At 46.5% G+C, this 14,483-nt stretch overlaps 1 protein-coding gene across 1 annotated transcript in view; it reads right to left on the bottom strand.

Annotated features, from left to right (window-relative positions):
* Window positions 1-14,483, bottom strand: part of TMTC1 (transmembrane O-mannosyltransferase targeting cadherins 1) — a 1,359,696-nt gene that overhangs the window by 354,486 nt on the left and 990,727 nt on the right. Inside the window, 1 exon segment of the mRNA XM_030213674.1 lies at window positions 8,591-8,751. Within this exon segment, the coding sequence (XP_030069534.1) occupies window positions 8,591-8,751 (161 nt within the window).

The following is a 14,483-nucleotide window of genomic DNA, read 5'->3' as shown; positions in this document are numbered from 1 at the left end:
CCCTCCAACAATGTGCGGACACCTCATGAAACATATGTTGTAATCTTACTGGAGTCAAATACCAGTAATAAAAAACTTTAATCGCGTTTTCTTTCACTGCCACCGACAAGGCCGACTTCAAGAGCCCCTTCTCCAACCTCACCCAAGTTGCCTCTGAAAAAGTAAAGTCTAACTCCTTTTCCCAATTATGCCGATGTAAAAGATAAGGCTTAATTCGCTGGCTCATATACCCATATAAAAAGGTGATCAGCCCTCGAGTACTCCCAGGTGTAACACATAACTCTTCCAAGAGATCAACCTCCCGTACCAAACAGGCTCTATACTGCGGATTGTGCAAAAAATGTTTCAGTTGCAAATAAGCATACCTATCCTGTGCCTTTAGCTTAAAATCTTCAACAAGCTTCTCATAGGGAACTATCTCTCCCCCTTCATAGAGCTGCCCCCACATCTCCAGTCCCAACTCCGCCCAGCTCTGGAAGGGCGTCCTTCCCACCCCCGGCTCAAACAAAGGATTATCTCCAATTGGCGCTAGTCGAGAAAAAAAGGGTTGGCGTGCCGGAAAAAAAAGATCCCAGTAATAAAAAGTATTCTGAACGACAGGGGGAAAACATTCCACCCGTCCTCTATGCTTACTTGGAAGCCACATTAATTGTCCCAACCTACGCGATCCTATCAGAGATTGCTCAATATGAACCCACTTCTTATGACTCTCCCTTCAAAACCATTCAATGGCCGACTGGGCCTGTGCAGCACAGTGATACCAGAATAGGTTAGGAACCCTCAACCCACCATCTCGCCGACTTTTATACAAGAAGGCTCTCGGTAACCGCGGACGCTTCTGGGCCCAGATAAAGCTGACCAACTTGGCTTGTAAGTTAGATAAAAAGGACCTTGATAGGCGCAAAGGAAGCACTTGAAACAGGTACATTAACCTAGGGAGAACATTCATTTTGATGACCGCTATCCGCCCGAACCAAGAAAGACCAATAGAATTCCAATGGTCCAAATCGCTATGTATCACCTTCTGAACCGCCGGAGAATTAAGATCGAATAACTCAGATAATTTCCAGGGGATCTGTACTCCTAAGTATCGAAGGTCCCTATTTGACCATTTAAACGCAAAGGATGTCCGTAGCGTGTCCATTAGTCCCGAAGGCATACGTACTGCCATACCTATGGACTTGCTTGTATTAAGTTTGTATCCAGACACCCCCGAATATATTTCAATTTCCTTCATTAGGTTAGGAAGGGACAGCAACGGCCGCGTCAGCGAAAGGAGAACGTCATCAGCGAATAGCACAATCTTAAATTCCTCGCCTCCCACAGTTACACCCGAAATGTCCACATTCTCTCTGATAGCCAATGCCATTGGTTCCATAGCCAGAGCAAACAAAAGGGGTGACAACAGACACCCTGTCTGGTGTCCCTTTCCAAGGAGAAAAGCCTCGAATAGCCCCCATTAATTTTAACACAAGCTTTAGGAGAAGTGTAGAATGCCCTGATCCACAGTCTAAACACCAGTCCCATTCCAAATTTTTCCAAGGCCTTGTCAAGAAACCCCCAATGGACCCTGTCAAAGGCCTTTTCAGCATCTAGACCCAACAGGACCATGGGGAGTTTTCTCTTTTGCGATACATACAGTAAATCCAGAGTTCTTCTAATATTATCCATAGCCTGTCTTCCCACCACAAACCCCACCTGATCCAGGTGAATCAGACTAGGAAGCAGCTTAGCCAGGCGATTGGCCAATACCTTCGCCAAAATGTTTACGTCGGTATTTAAAATTGAGATCGGGCGATATGACGCACATTCGGTGATGTCTTTACCAGGCCTCCATCATGGACTGGGGCAAAGGTGCACCTTCTCTCACCGAATTAATAACCAGCACCAAGTATGGTGCAAATTCTCCAGCAAAAGCCTTAAAAAATTCAGTGGTGAATCCGTCTAATCCCGGGGCCTTATTTGTCGGAAGCTCTTTTATAACTCCCAACACCTAATCTCCTCTGTTGCTCCGACAAAGCCGCCAGACCCTGTGTGTTCAGGTAGCTATCGATGTTCCCAACTTGTACATTGGTGTCTCCTTTGTATAACTGCTCATAAAACTGTGCAAACCTATCTCGGATACTCGCGGACTTACTTAATTGATCCCCTCCTCCATCCCGAACCCACAAGATTTGCCTATCCGCTCTCAACTTTCTAAGCTTTGAGGCCAGCAGACACCCAAGGCTTATTGGTACTTTCATAGTGTACTTGACGTAATCGATCATGAACAAATTTCAAACTCTCATCATGAAGAGCTGCTAATTCTAGGCGAACCGCCTGTAGCTTCTGATAATCCGACGCCAAACCCAAAGCCTTATATTTATCCTCCAAAACTCCCAATCTCTGCATACAGTTAGCCAGACGACCCTCTGAACCCGAGCTTGATGACTCGCACACTTCATAAAATATCCTCTGGAAACAGCCTTAAATGCATTCCACACTACAGCCAAAGATGGGCCTGAGTCCAAGTTAATATCAAAGTACTCTCTCAAGATGGGAACAAAATTTTGAACATCTCTGAATCTTGTAATAGACAATTAGTAAACATCCATCTCCGATCCCGGACCTCCTCCCTGAATCAGAATAGTAACTCAGACCGCAGCATGGTCCGAGATAGTGATATGTCCTATAAACGAGTCCCCACCCTCCCCCACGTTTTATCGATAAAAATATAATCCAACCGCGAGTGGGTCAGGAATAAAAGTGTAGTCCCTCTCTTTTGGGTGCCCAGCCTCACACATCGCAAAGGCCTAGAGAATCTACCAAGCCTCCCAAAGCCCGAGACATTTTATAATCTGTTGAAATACTGGAGTGGCCTGAGCGATCCAACTTCGGCTGCATAGTAGCATTAAAATCACCAGCCACTATTAATTTACCCTGCACAAAGGTTTGCAGAGCTCACCGAATACGGTCCAAAAAGACATCTTGATGCTCATTTGGCGCATAAGCACAAACCAAAGTATACGCCTCCTGTTCCAACATTACGTGCAAAAAAAAGGAATCGACCTTCAGGGTCCCTCTTGACATGCAAAAGCTGCACCTGCAGATCTTTATGGAACATAATAGCTACTCCCCGTTTTTTTGCACCACTCGTATCCGACACAAAATACACAATCGGGTACTGAGTAGAGGACAGCAATCCCTCATGTTTTCTCAAAAAATGAGTTTCCTGCAAAAAAACTACTTGTGGGCGTACCATATTCAATTCCTTGAATAAAGTGTGCCGTTTATACGGAGAATTTAATCCTTTAATATTATAAGTTAATATCTTACATTCACCCATGAGTATAACTTCGTGCATACCTATTGCAAAGATGAAAGGCAACCCCCCCACCCCCTCCCGAATCAGAACCCCTCTCCCCCTCCCCTCAAACACACTTCCAAAAAGAAGACAAAAGCCCCCTGAGTGGGAATTCAGGAAGTAAGTCCCCACACACATGACTAACCCAGCTCACCTCCCCCTACCAACCCCCAATCCCCTTACAACTTAGAAATACTTACCCAGCCCCGTAAAGAGAATCCTAACAACCCCATCTCCTACCTTGTCCTCCTTAGACCACAATCTCACCCCAAATAACTCCCACTGCAAACAACAGCGTGTATTTATTGAACCCAAGACATAGCCCTGCCATCCCACTGGCATCATCCAATCCACCACCCTTACATAACCACCCAGCACTGACCCATACCCCTTAAGCCCCATCATATACCACAGGCATTCAGCCAGTCCTCCTCATAGTCCCACAAAACACGAACCATTGCCCAGGTCAGTCTGAATCAAACTCCACTCTCTGGTTCTGGTGTCCCGTATGCTTTAGACATCTTTGTTGTGCACTGCCATCTCTGGAGCCTCACCTTCATCACCGGGGCCAGCTCAGCACGCGGATCACGAGCCATGCCACCAGGCCCACAGTCTGTAGAAGCTTCCATGCATTTGCTACCAATTGGACTTCATGTCTTTTCCCCAGCAGCGTAAAAATCAAGAAAAGGGAAAACCCCAGCGGTATTGGATCTCTCTTTAGACAACACCTCCAGCCCTGGTTTCATTAACCGATGCTGTTGCCAAAGTAAATTGTGATATATCCTGAAAGATGGTAACTCGAGAGCCATTATAATCCAGGTCCTTAGATTGGCGTGCCTTGGTGAGAATTAGTTCTTTATCCACAAATCTTTGAAAACAGGCCAATTATATCTCGTGACTTGCCATCCCGTCCGCTGAGGCCAGAGCTCGTTGCGCCCTAACCAGTTCCAAAGGCGCTTCTTCAGGCGCCAGATCTAGCAGAGAGGCACAAAGGGAGCCTACGATCACTTTCACATCCTCGGTTGCCCCCCCCCCCCTCAGGCACACCTCGAAATCTCAAGTTATTTTCTTCTCCCTTTATTTTCCAAGTCGTCAATTTTAAGTAATAAGTCAGCACACTTCGCTTCCAAAGTCTGCACACTTTTCCCCTGAGACTCCAGTAACTCAGAGTGCTCATCAATTTTCAGCTCAATGTCCTCGGACTCTCCCACCTAACTCGCGGAGGTCCGAGCTCAGTGTTGCAATGGTCTATAAGATCTCTTCCTTAGAAGACTTAATTGCTGCCTGGATGCCATTCAACATCTTGCGCATTTCCGCGGAAACTCCCTTTTTTGGAGCTTGAACGTCGTTGCCTCGTCCATAGAGAGGCGCGGAATCCGACTCCGACATCGATGCAGGAGCTGCAGCCTCGTGGCATGCAAATCACACACACAGGCAACCGGGTAATCAAGCCTCTGGCCGTAGCACTTGAGGTGAAGACATATGAGTGCTATAAAGTGTACAGGATCACAAAGAGCCGCAGCAGCCTTACTAGCCGATCGCCCAGAGCTTCGGGTTGCTTCTTTCCGCCCCGCCATTGAGATTGAACTCAAGGTTTTAAAGTATCGCTGCTTGATGCTTCCCACGCGATTTCGCTAGGATCTCAGCCCTTCTCTCCGACTACAAGTAAGGATATCACCACTTTCCCAGGAGTCAAGTGGAGGGAGAACGCAAACTAAGCAGCCATAGTCTGCAGTGACGTCACTTCCTCCGTCTCCAAGGATTTATTAAACAAATCTTAAGAGCATTTCCAGGACACAGCCTAGAGCGGTGCCCCTTATAAACTTCTCTCTGACCGGTTAATTCCCACCTGATCCCAGCCATAGGTTTTGGACTGCTCAGTAACAGTCTCTGTACCCTTCACATGGCTGACCCCCTATCTCTCTTCAGGCAGGTCAGTAACATTTCCCCAGTAGGGACTGGACACCAATTCTTTCTTCCAGCCACAGGCTAGGACTTTTCAAAAAGTCTCTGCACCCTTCACATGGCCGACCCTGACCCCCACTCTCTCTTCAGGCAGGTCAGTAACATTTCCCTAGTGAGGACTGGACACCAATTCTTTCTTCCAACCACAGGCTAGGACTACTCAAGAGAGTATCTGTACCCTTCACGTGGCCGACCCTGACCCCCTCTCTCCCTTCAGGCAGGTCAGTAACATTTCCCCAATGAGGAATGGACACCAATTTTGTACTTATACTCGCCCTCTCCTGCTGCAAGCCTTCCAGTGATGCACAGCCAGCTATCCAGGTAAATGTTCTCTCCCTTCTTATAGAATTTACATGGCAATAAAATATGAAGAGACAACAAGGAGACCAGGAGGGTGTCTCACACACTATCTTTTTTGAGATGCGGTGACCAGAATTGAACACAATATTCGAGGAGCGATACAAAGAAATTATAATGTCCTAATTTTTATTTTCCATTCCTTTACAAATAATACCTTACATTCTTTTTGCTTTCTTAGCCATCGCCACACACTGAGGGTTTCAACGTATCTTCAACGATGACGCCTAGATTCCTTTCCTGGTCGTTGACTCCTAATGTGGAACCTTGCATAATGTAACTATAATTCAGGTTCCTCTTTCCCACATGCATCACTTTGCACTTGCACACATTAAACATCATCTGCCATTTAGATGCCAAGTCTCCCAGTTTCATAAGGTCCTCTTGTAATTTTTCACAATTCTCTTACGATGTAACAACTTTGAATAACTTTGTGTCGTCAGCAAATGTAATTACCTCACTAGTTACTTCCATCTAAAGATCATTTATAAATATGTTAAAAAGCAGCATTCCCAGCACAGACCCCTGGGGAACCCACTATCTACCCTTCTCCATTGAGAATACTGACCATTTAACCCTACTCTCTGTTTTCTATCTTTTAACCAGTTTTTAATCCACAATAGGACACTACCTCCTATCCCATGACTCTCCAATTTCCTCTGGAGTTTTACATGAGGTGCTTTGTCAAACGCCTTTTGAAAATCCAGATACACAATATCAACTGGCTCACCTTTATCCACATGTTTGTTCACCCCTTCAAAGAAATGTAATAGATTGGTAAGGCAAGATTTCCCTTCACTAAATCCATGTTGGCTTTGTCTCATTAATCCATGCTTTTGAATATACTCTATAATTTTGTTCTTTAGAATAGTCTCTACCATTTTGCCTGGCACTGACATCAGGCTCACTGGTCTATAATTTCCCGTATCTCCTCTGGAACCTTTTTAAAAAATCGGCGTTACATTGGCCACCCTCCAATCTTCTGGAACCATGCTTGATTTTAAAGATAAATTACATATTACTAACAATAGTTCAGCAAGTTCATTTCACAATTCTATTAGTACTCAGGGATGAATATCATCCAGTCCAGGAGATTCACTACTCTTCAATTTATCAAATTGCACCATTACATCGTCTAGGTTTATAGAGATTTTATTTAGTTTCTCTGACTCATCAGCTTTGAATACCATTTCTGGCACCGGTATCTCTCCCAAATCTTCCTCGATGAAGACCGAAGCAAAGAATTCATTTAATCTCTCTGCTATGGCTTTGTCTTCCCCGAGTGCCCCTTTCACTCCTCGATCATCTAGTGGTCAAACCGAATCTTTTGCTGGCTTCTTGCTTTTAATATACCTAAAAAACAATTTACTACGTGTTTTTGCCTCCAAGCAATCTTCTTTTCAAAGTCTCTCTTTGCCTTCCTTATCAGCACTTTGCATTTGACTTGCCATTCCTGATGCTGTTTTTTTATTATTTTCAGTTGGTTCCTTCTTCCATTTTCTGAAGGATTTTCTTTTAGCTCTAATAGCTTCCTTCATCTCACTTTTTAACCATGCTGGCTGTTGTTTGGTGTTCCTTCTTCCTTTTTTAATACATGGAATATATTTGGCTTGGGCTTCCAGGGTGGTATTTTTGAACAGCATCCATGCCTGATGTAAATTTTTGACTTTTGCAGCTGCTCCTCAAAGATTTTTTTCACCGTTCTTCTCATTTTATCATAGTCTCCTTTTTGAAAGTGAAATGCTAATGTACTGGATTTCCTGTGTGTACTTACTCCAAAGCCAATATTAAATCTGATCATATTATGATCACTGTTATCAAGCAACCCCAGCACCATTACCTCCTGCACCAGATCATGTGCTCTATTAAGGACTAGGTCTAGAATATTTCCTTCTTGTCGGCTCCTGCACCAGCTGCTCCATAAAGCAGTCCTTGATTTCGTCAAGGAATTTAACCTACCTAACATGCTCCGATGTTACATTTACCCAGTCAATATCGTGGGAATGGAAATCACCCATTATTATTGTGTTGCCCAGTTTGTTAGCCTCCCTAATTTCTGATAACAGTTCTACATCCATCTGTTTATCCTGGCCAGGTAATGGTACTTCACTCCTATCACTATCCTTTTCCTCTTTACACAGGGAATTTAAATCCACATGTGAAGCAGTAGTCTCTTGATACTACCACTAGGGTCAAGATGCCCTTAATCAGGGCTTTTTTTGAGGGGGTACTTGGGGGTACTGAGTACCGGCACCTTTTTCATTGTCTGCTAAAATTGACTCATGGTCCCCAAGTTATAGTAAAAGAGCTCAGGCTCTGCACACCAACTCTGCCTTTTCATAGATTCTGTGACTGGTTGCAGGGGTCCTGGCTATTGTGGGGTGGGTCCGTCAGTGATCACCCCACCCCTGAAGGGTGGTCTGGCATTTGAGTACCGGCACCTTTTTTGCTAGAAAACACGCACTGCCCTTAATTGAAGAAGGGTCTTCAGGAGGGGCATTTGAATTTGAGGGAGGTCTTTGAAAGGGGAGCTTGAACAGGGAAAGTCTTCAGGAGAAGGAATAGGATATGGGGGGCCTTCAGGGGGAACCCACCTTCACGTCACCTGACCCCTTGAAGAAGCTCCTGAGAGCATCAGGCCATGCCTTAGCAGCCTGATGCTCCCAGGCAGTGTGAATAACATTACTTGCAAGGCTGATAGCAAGCAGCATTATTCATATACCTCAAGAGTAACTAAACTGCGATATGGAGCTACCACAGGTTATTCACTCCTGTGGCAATTATCACACCTTAATAACTACAGCCTAAATATTCAATAAAGCCACATTACACTGTTTGATCAAAATGCCACAATGCAACTCCGAAGGCAGTAAAAAGTTCCATTTTTATCAAGTAAGTTTATTGAAATGTCCAGTTTCAACTTGCCTGAGCAGGTTTCCAAGATTGAAGAGTGCTCGATTATGCTGTGGATTTAACTGGAGAGCCCTCCTGTAGTAGTCCTCTGCTTCAGTCATATCTTTTGTCAGAGTTCCCAGGTTGTTTAATGCACTTGCATGTCGTGGGTACAATCTAAGAAGATGAATATCCTAATATTACAATGCATGTACTGGTAATCAGCAACTTCTGGCTATCTTGACATGATTAGCCGACAAGTAGCAAATAAATATTTTCTGAATATTACATACATATGATTCTTATCAGTGAAAATGAATTCAACCAGACAAGCATCACAAAGATGCTGGATTACTGTCTAAGAGCAGTCAGCTCTGATAGAATGAATATTCCATAGAACTGAGTGCTGTACTGTGCTGTGAGGACTTCCAGAACAGGACAGAACTTCAATGATAAGTTATTTACTGGGAAATTGTTTGTAAACTTGGGGAAAGGTAGACAAAGTTAAAATAGGAAATCTCTGTGTCCTTATTTTTAAGTTACTCTACTTATTTAGCAAAGGCAGTTTAAGGACTAGGTTTTTGTTTGTTTAGCATTTAAAGTTATTATGGTTTGTGAGGACTCTGAAAGGAGTCCAGTTCCAGTCATGCTCAGACTGGGACGGGGAAGAGGTTTTCCTCTGAAATGTAATGATTCTTCTTCACTAATCCCTTCTAGACAAAAGGTTTGCCCTCTAGTGGTCAAAGCCCCAGTGAAAACACTAGTTAGGGAGAGAAACTATCAGTCCCAGAAACCACTGGGGCTTCAGCAGGACTCTCAGGAACTGGAGGGAGGGGTGAATGATTGGGAAATGAGCTCTGATTTGCTAGTTTCCCAGAGTAATTCCACCACATGGAAGGGAGACCCAGCTCACATAATGGTGGCAGTGGTGGGATCTATCAGACAACCCGCCGGCAACAGAAGCTTATACCTCTCCATGTTTCGGTAAGCAGATATAGAACCCGGGGACAGATTGTGTGTGAGGGTACCTGGAAGGAGGGTTTCTCTGGGGCTTCGAGCTGTTGGAAAGCTGCACTTGGAGGTTGTTTGTTTTTCTTTCTTTTTTCCAGGGGGTGCTGGAAGAAGAAGGCATGGATCCTAAGGAGCTGCTGTCGTTTATGGCCCACCAGTTCCAGAAACAGCAAGAAATGGCTCAGAAACTTATGGAGGAATCGTTGGCCACTGCTCGAACCCAACAGCAGCCCCTTTTGGACCTGGTTCAGGAGATGATGCGTACAGGACCAGGGCAGAGGGGGCTCTATCAGAGGCAGTGGGAGCTGGAGGAGCTCATGGACCAGGCAAACCTGGGAATGTAAATTGGCTACCTTGGGGTAAGCTGACCGAGAACGATGATATTGGGGATTACCTGGGAACTTTTGAGCGTGTGGCTCCAGCGGCTGCCTAGCCACGGGAGCAGTGGACAATACAGCTGGCACCGGCATTGTCAGGAGAAGCCCTGGCGGCCTTTCGGAGTCTCTCTCCGGGGGAAGTAGTGGACTATGAAAAATTGAAAGCTGCCATTTTGGACCACTAAGGGGTAAGCAGACAAAGTTATCGTCGTCTGTTCAGAAACTGGAGGTGGTCTGAGGGGGAGACCCCGAAGGCCCTGTCACAGAAACTCATGGACCTTGCTACAAAGTAGTTAGAACCCGACAAGAGGTCTGTGGCTCAGCTTATGCAAGAGCTGGTACTGTAGCAGTTGCTAGAGGCTCTTCCAGAGGTGATAAAGGTTAATTTGATAAGAAAAGGGTGTGAGACTCTGGAAGAGGCCGTCAAAGGGATGGAGTGGTTTTTGGAGTCACAGTATTCTGGGGGTCAAGCGGGGGTCTCACAGGGAGCTAAGACTAAAATCCCCAGAGGTTCCCTGTTGGGTAAAGAGAAGGGGGCTGGTGAGGAAAGAATATGTTACCGATGTGGGCGACAGGGGCATGTGAGAAGAGATTGTATGACTAAACTGGGCCTGACCTCTCACGCCTCCTCACACAGGGTACTACGGTTCACCCAATGGGTGGAGATTGGAGGTGTACAGGTGGAAGGGCTGCTGGACTCTGGGGCGGACCAAACTATGTGTTCCCAAGGGCTGTGGGATCAGATTGAGAGGAGGAACGGGAGGAAGGTACGGGGGAAGGACCACTCAGTCGCCATACAATGCATACATGGAGCCACGTCCCGATACCCTGTCAGACAGGTGGCGATCAAGGAACAGGCGGGGAGCCATCGGGTGTGGGTGGCGGTGCTTCCGCGGCTCCCATAGGATCTCATTCTGGGTCAGGACTGGACCCCTTTTTCCCAGTACATGGGCAGAAGACAGGTATGTGTGACCACCCGGGCTTAGGAGAAACAGGTAGGAAATGCCTTTGTCACAGGTTTTTCCTTTTCATGGGGATATCTTTGGGGGTCCGGGGAAAACAAGGAGGGGTACTCAACAGAAGAGGAGGGCTCAGGAGCAGAGAAGGGGAAATTTAAGGGATCTTTTGGGCCAGGGGGAGTTTCCAGGGGACCCAGGACCGTTGTTGGAGAGGTTCCCCAATTTCGCCACGGAGCAGGAGTCTGACAAAACATTACAGTATGCCTGGGAGCGGGCTGGACAGGAGGGGGAGACTAGTTTTCCGCGCTTCATCATTGATAAGGGATTATTGTTTATAGAATGTCCCACCTAAGTACAGGAGCAGAGCCCCAGAAACAACTGGTGATACCCCAGGGGTTTAGGGACTTAGTGATACGGTTATCTCATGACCATCCCTTAGGTGGGCACAAAGGGGCCCAGAATACTCTCATGCAGGTACCTAACCGATTTTATTGGTCGGGGGTGTATAAAGGGGTGGAGCAGTTTTGTAACTCCTGTGCCCAGTGTCAGAAAGTATAGGAGCATATCCCGGGAAGGGTACCATTACGACCACTACCCCGCATAGGAACCCCACTGGCCCGCCTAGCCATGGATATTGTCAGATCCTGGAGAGGGTTTTCGTATATTTTGGTAGTGCTAGACATGGCGACCCGGTATCCCTGGGTGGTGCCTCTTTGTAGAACCTCAACCAAAGTAATTGCCTCACAGTTAATTCATATATTTTGTGAGGTGGGGTTTCCAAGGGAGGTTATTATGGATAGGGGAACAAACTTTCTTTCGCGGACCTTAGCTCAGGTGTGGGAGGCCTTTGGTATCCAATCACATCCGAATGGCTGCATACCACCCTCAGACTAATGGTCTGTTTGAGAGATTCAACAAAACCCTGAAGCTGTTGTTAAGGAAGGGGTTGGGTTCCTGTCATGAAGAATGGGACCTCTTGCTTCCTTTTGCTCTTTATGTATGCAGGGAGAACATTCAGGCCTCCCTGGGGGTCTCCCCATTTGAGTTGATGTATGGGCGACCCCCCAGGGGGGTGTTGGACGTTTTGAAGGAGCAGTGGGTGCCTCCAGAGGAGGAGGACCGGGAGGTGGCTAGCTATTTGGTAAAGTTGAAGGAGCGGTTACATAGGCTGGAGTCCTGTGCTCAACAGCAATTGGAGAAGAGTCAGAACTACCAGAAAGCACATTATGATAGGAAGAGCGTAGAGAGGGTATTGGAGGTGGGAGATAAGGTGTTAATATTGGTACTGGAGAGGGCCAGCAACAATAGAGAGGAAGCTGGGGCCGGTAACCTATTTGGTGAGAAATGAGCAAGGTAAGGAGCAGACATACCATGTAAATGTTCTAAAGCCTTGGCAGGAGAGAAGAGGGTTGTGGATTCAGGAAGTAGCCGAGGGAGAGGAGGAGCTAGGCCCCCAGATTACAGAAATTTTAAGGCTGGGGAGCCCCGAATTGCCACGACTCTGAGTGATAGTCAGCAGGAAGAAATTCGAGAACTCTTGACCGAGTTTCAAGATGTTCTTACTCCCTGTCCAGGGGAGACACATCTCATCATGCACGACATCATCTCAGAGCCAGGCAAGGTGATCAAGCAAAGGCCCTACCGGCTCTCACCCCCAAAGAGACAGGAAGTCATTCGGCAGGTTCAGGAGATGCTGGATTTTGGGTTTCATCGAAGAGTCATTCAGCCCCCTGGTCAAGTCCGGTGGTGCTGGTTCCTAAGTAAGATGGTACTTGGCGGTTTTGCATTGACTTCCGGCAGGTTAATGCCCTCTCCATTCCCGACGGCCTATCTAATGCCGCGTATTGATGAGCTACTAGACCGGCTGGGAAACCCGCCAAGTACCTATCTACGTTAGACTTGGACAAGGGTATACGGCAAATCCCACTGACAGCCGAGGCTCGGCCGAAAACGGCCTTTTCCACTCCCCTGGGTCTTTATCAGTTTAGGAGGATGCCGTTTGGCCTTAATTCACGCTGCGGCTTCCTGCCAGCGTCTCCTGGATGGGGTTCTGAGACCACACCAAGAATACGCTGCGGCATACCTAGACGATGTTATTGTCCAGAGTGAAGGACTGGCCCCCTCACATGTGGCAAGGGTTCGGGCGGTGCTGGGGGCTTTCTGGAGAGCAGGCTTAATATTGAATCCTCAAAAGTGTTGCTTTGGTCAACAAAAGGTGAAGTACACTGGGATACCGGGTAGGGGATGGGCAGATAACTCCCCATGTGTGACAAAGTTGAGAGTATTCGGGAATTTCCATGTCCTAGGAACAAGAAAGATTGAGGAGTTTCTTGGGGTTTAGTGGGGTATTATGGCAGTTCATACCTAGCACTTTGCATCTGTAGCTACTCCGCTAACTAACAAACTTTAAAAAGGATGCCCCTAATAGACTTCAATGGGATGAGGAGGGGTTAGGAGCATTCAATGGATTGAGGATAGCCCTGTGCCAGGAACCCCTGTTAAAAGCAGTGGACTTCTCCAAACCCTTTATGCTGCAGGCTGATGCCTCGGGGGTAGGTTTGGGGGGCGGTATTGTCTTAGGTTGTAGCAAATCAAGGGTTCGGATATTGCTTTAAAGATTGTTTATTCACACATCAATAGGCACACACATATTACATAACACTCTTATGCAGTTCACACATACAATCACCACAGGATTGTAGCTTCATCTGATTGTTTATTCACCACATCAATAGGCACACACATATTACATAACACTCTTGATGCAGTATACATACATCACCACAGGATTGTAGCCTTCATCTGAGCCGTAACCACAATCGGAAAAGCACCGATGACCGCCCAGAGATTCTGCGGACAATTCCACACTGGAGATGAGGCATCCCTCAAAACAGGTACAGATGCTTCTGTTTCAGCCAGGGGGCCTCCCTCTTTTATAACAGCTCACAAACAAGTGGGCCTGGAACAGCAACAATGAGTCGGCCAATCGCATTACCTCTCTCCCAGGCACCCCTCTGATGAAAACACCAGCCTTTGGACTGTTTCTCAGCACAGTCCTGTAGTGAGTGTAGCCCACCGGCGACGGAGCGTCTGTCGGTAGCAACCTATCAAACAAATATTCTTGTAAGCAACAGAACAAAACAAAAACATTCTGCATGCTCAGAAAACAAATATTCTGGGTCAGCATAAGTATCATATCATAAGTATTATAGTCCACACATAGGTACATGAGGGGCAGGAACAGTCCTCTCATGTAGCTGAGTCGCAAGTTGCTTCCGCATGAAACCCGGTACTCCACAATAGAGAGGGAGTGTCTAGCCATCAAATGGCCATCCAGATGTGCCACTTTTATTTGGATGGCCGAGTTTTTACCCTAGTGACGGATCATGCCCCACTTACGTGGTTGGGGCATATGAGAAATAGCATGCCCAACTCACCCGTGTGGTATCTGGCCCTGCAGCCCTACCGGTTTGCATGTGGAGCATAGGGCTTGGGAAGCTACGACAAATGCAGATGTATTATCTCAGATTGCTAGTAGAGAACACGAGAATGCTAGCAATCTTTAAAACAGGAGGGTAT

Source organism: Microcaecilia unicolor, chromosome 9, assembly GCF_901765095.1.
Source record: "Microcaecilia unicolor chromosome 9, aMicUni1.1, whole genome shotgun sequence".
Classification (NCBI taxonomy): Eukaryota; Metazoa; Chordata; class Amphibia; order Gymnophiona; family Siphonopidae; genus Microcaecilia; species Microcaecilia unicolor.
Note: the sequence above shows the minus strand (reverse complement) of the source record. Positions and strands in the feature narration are given on the sequence as shown.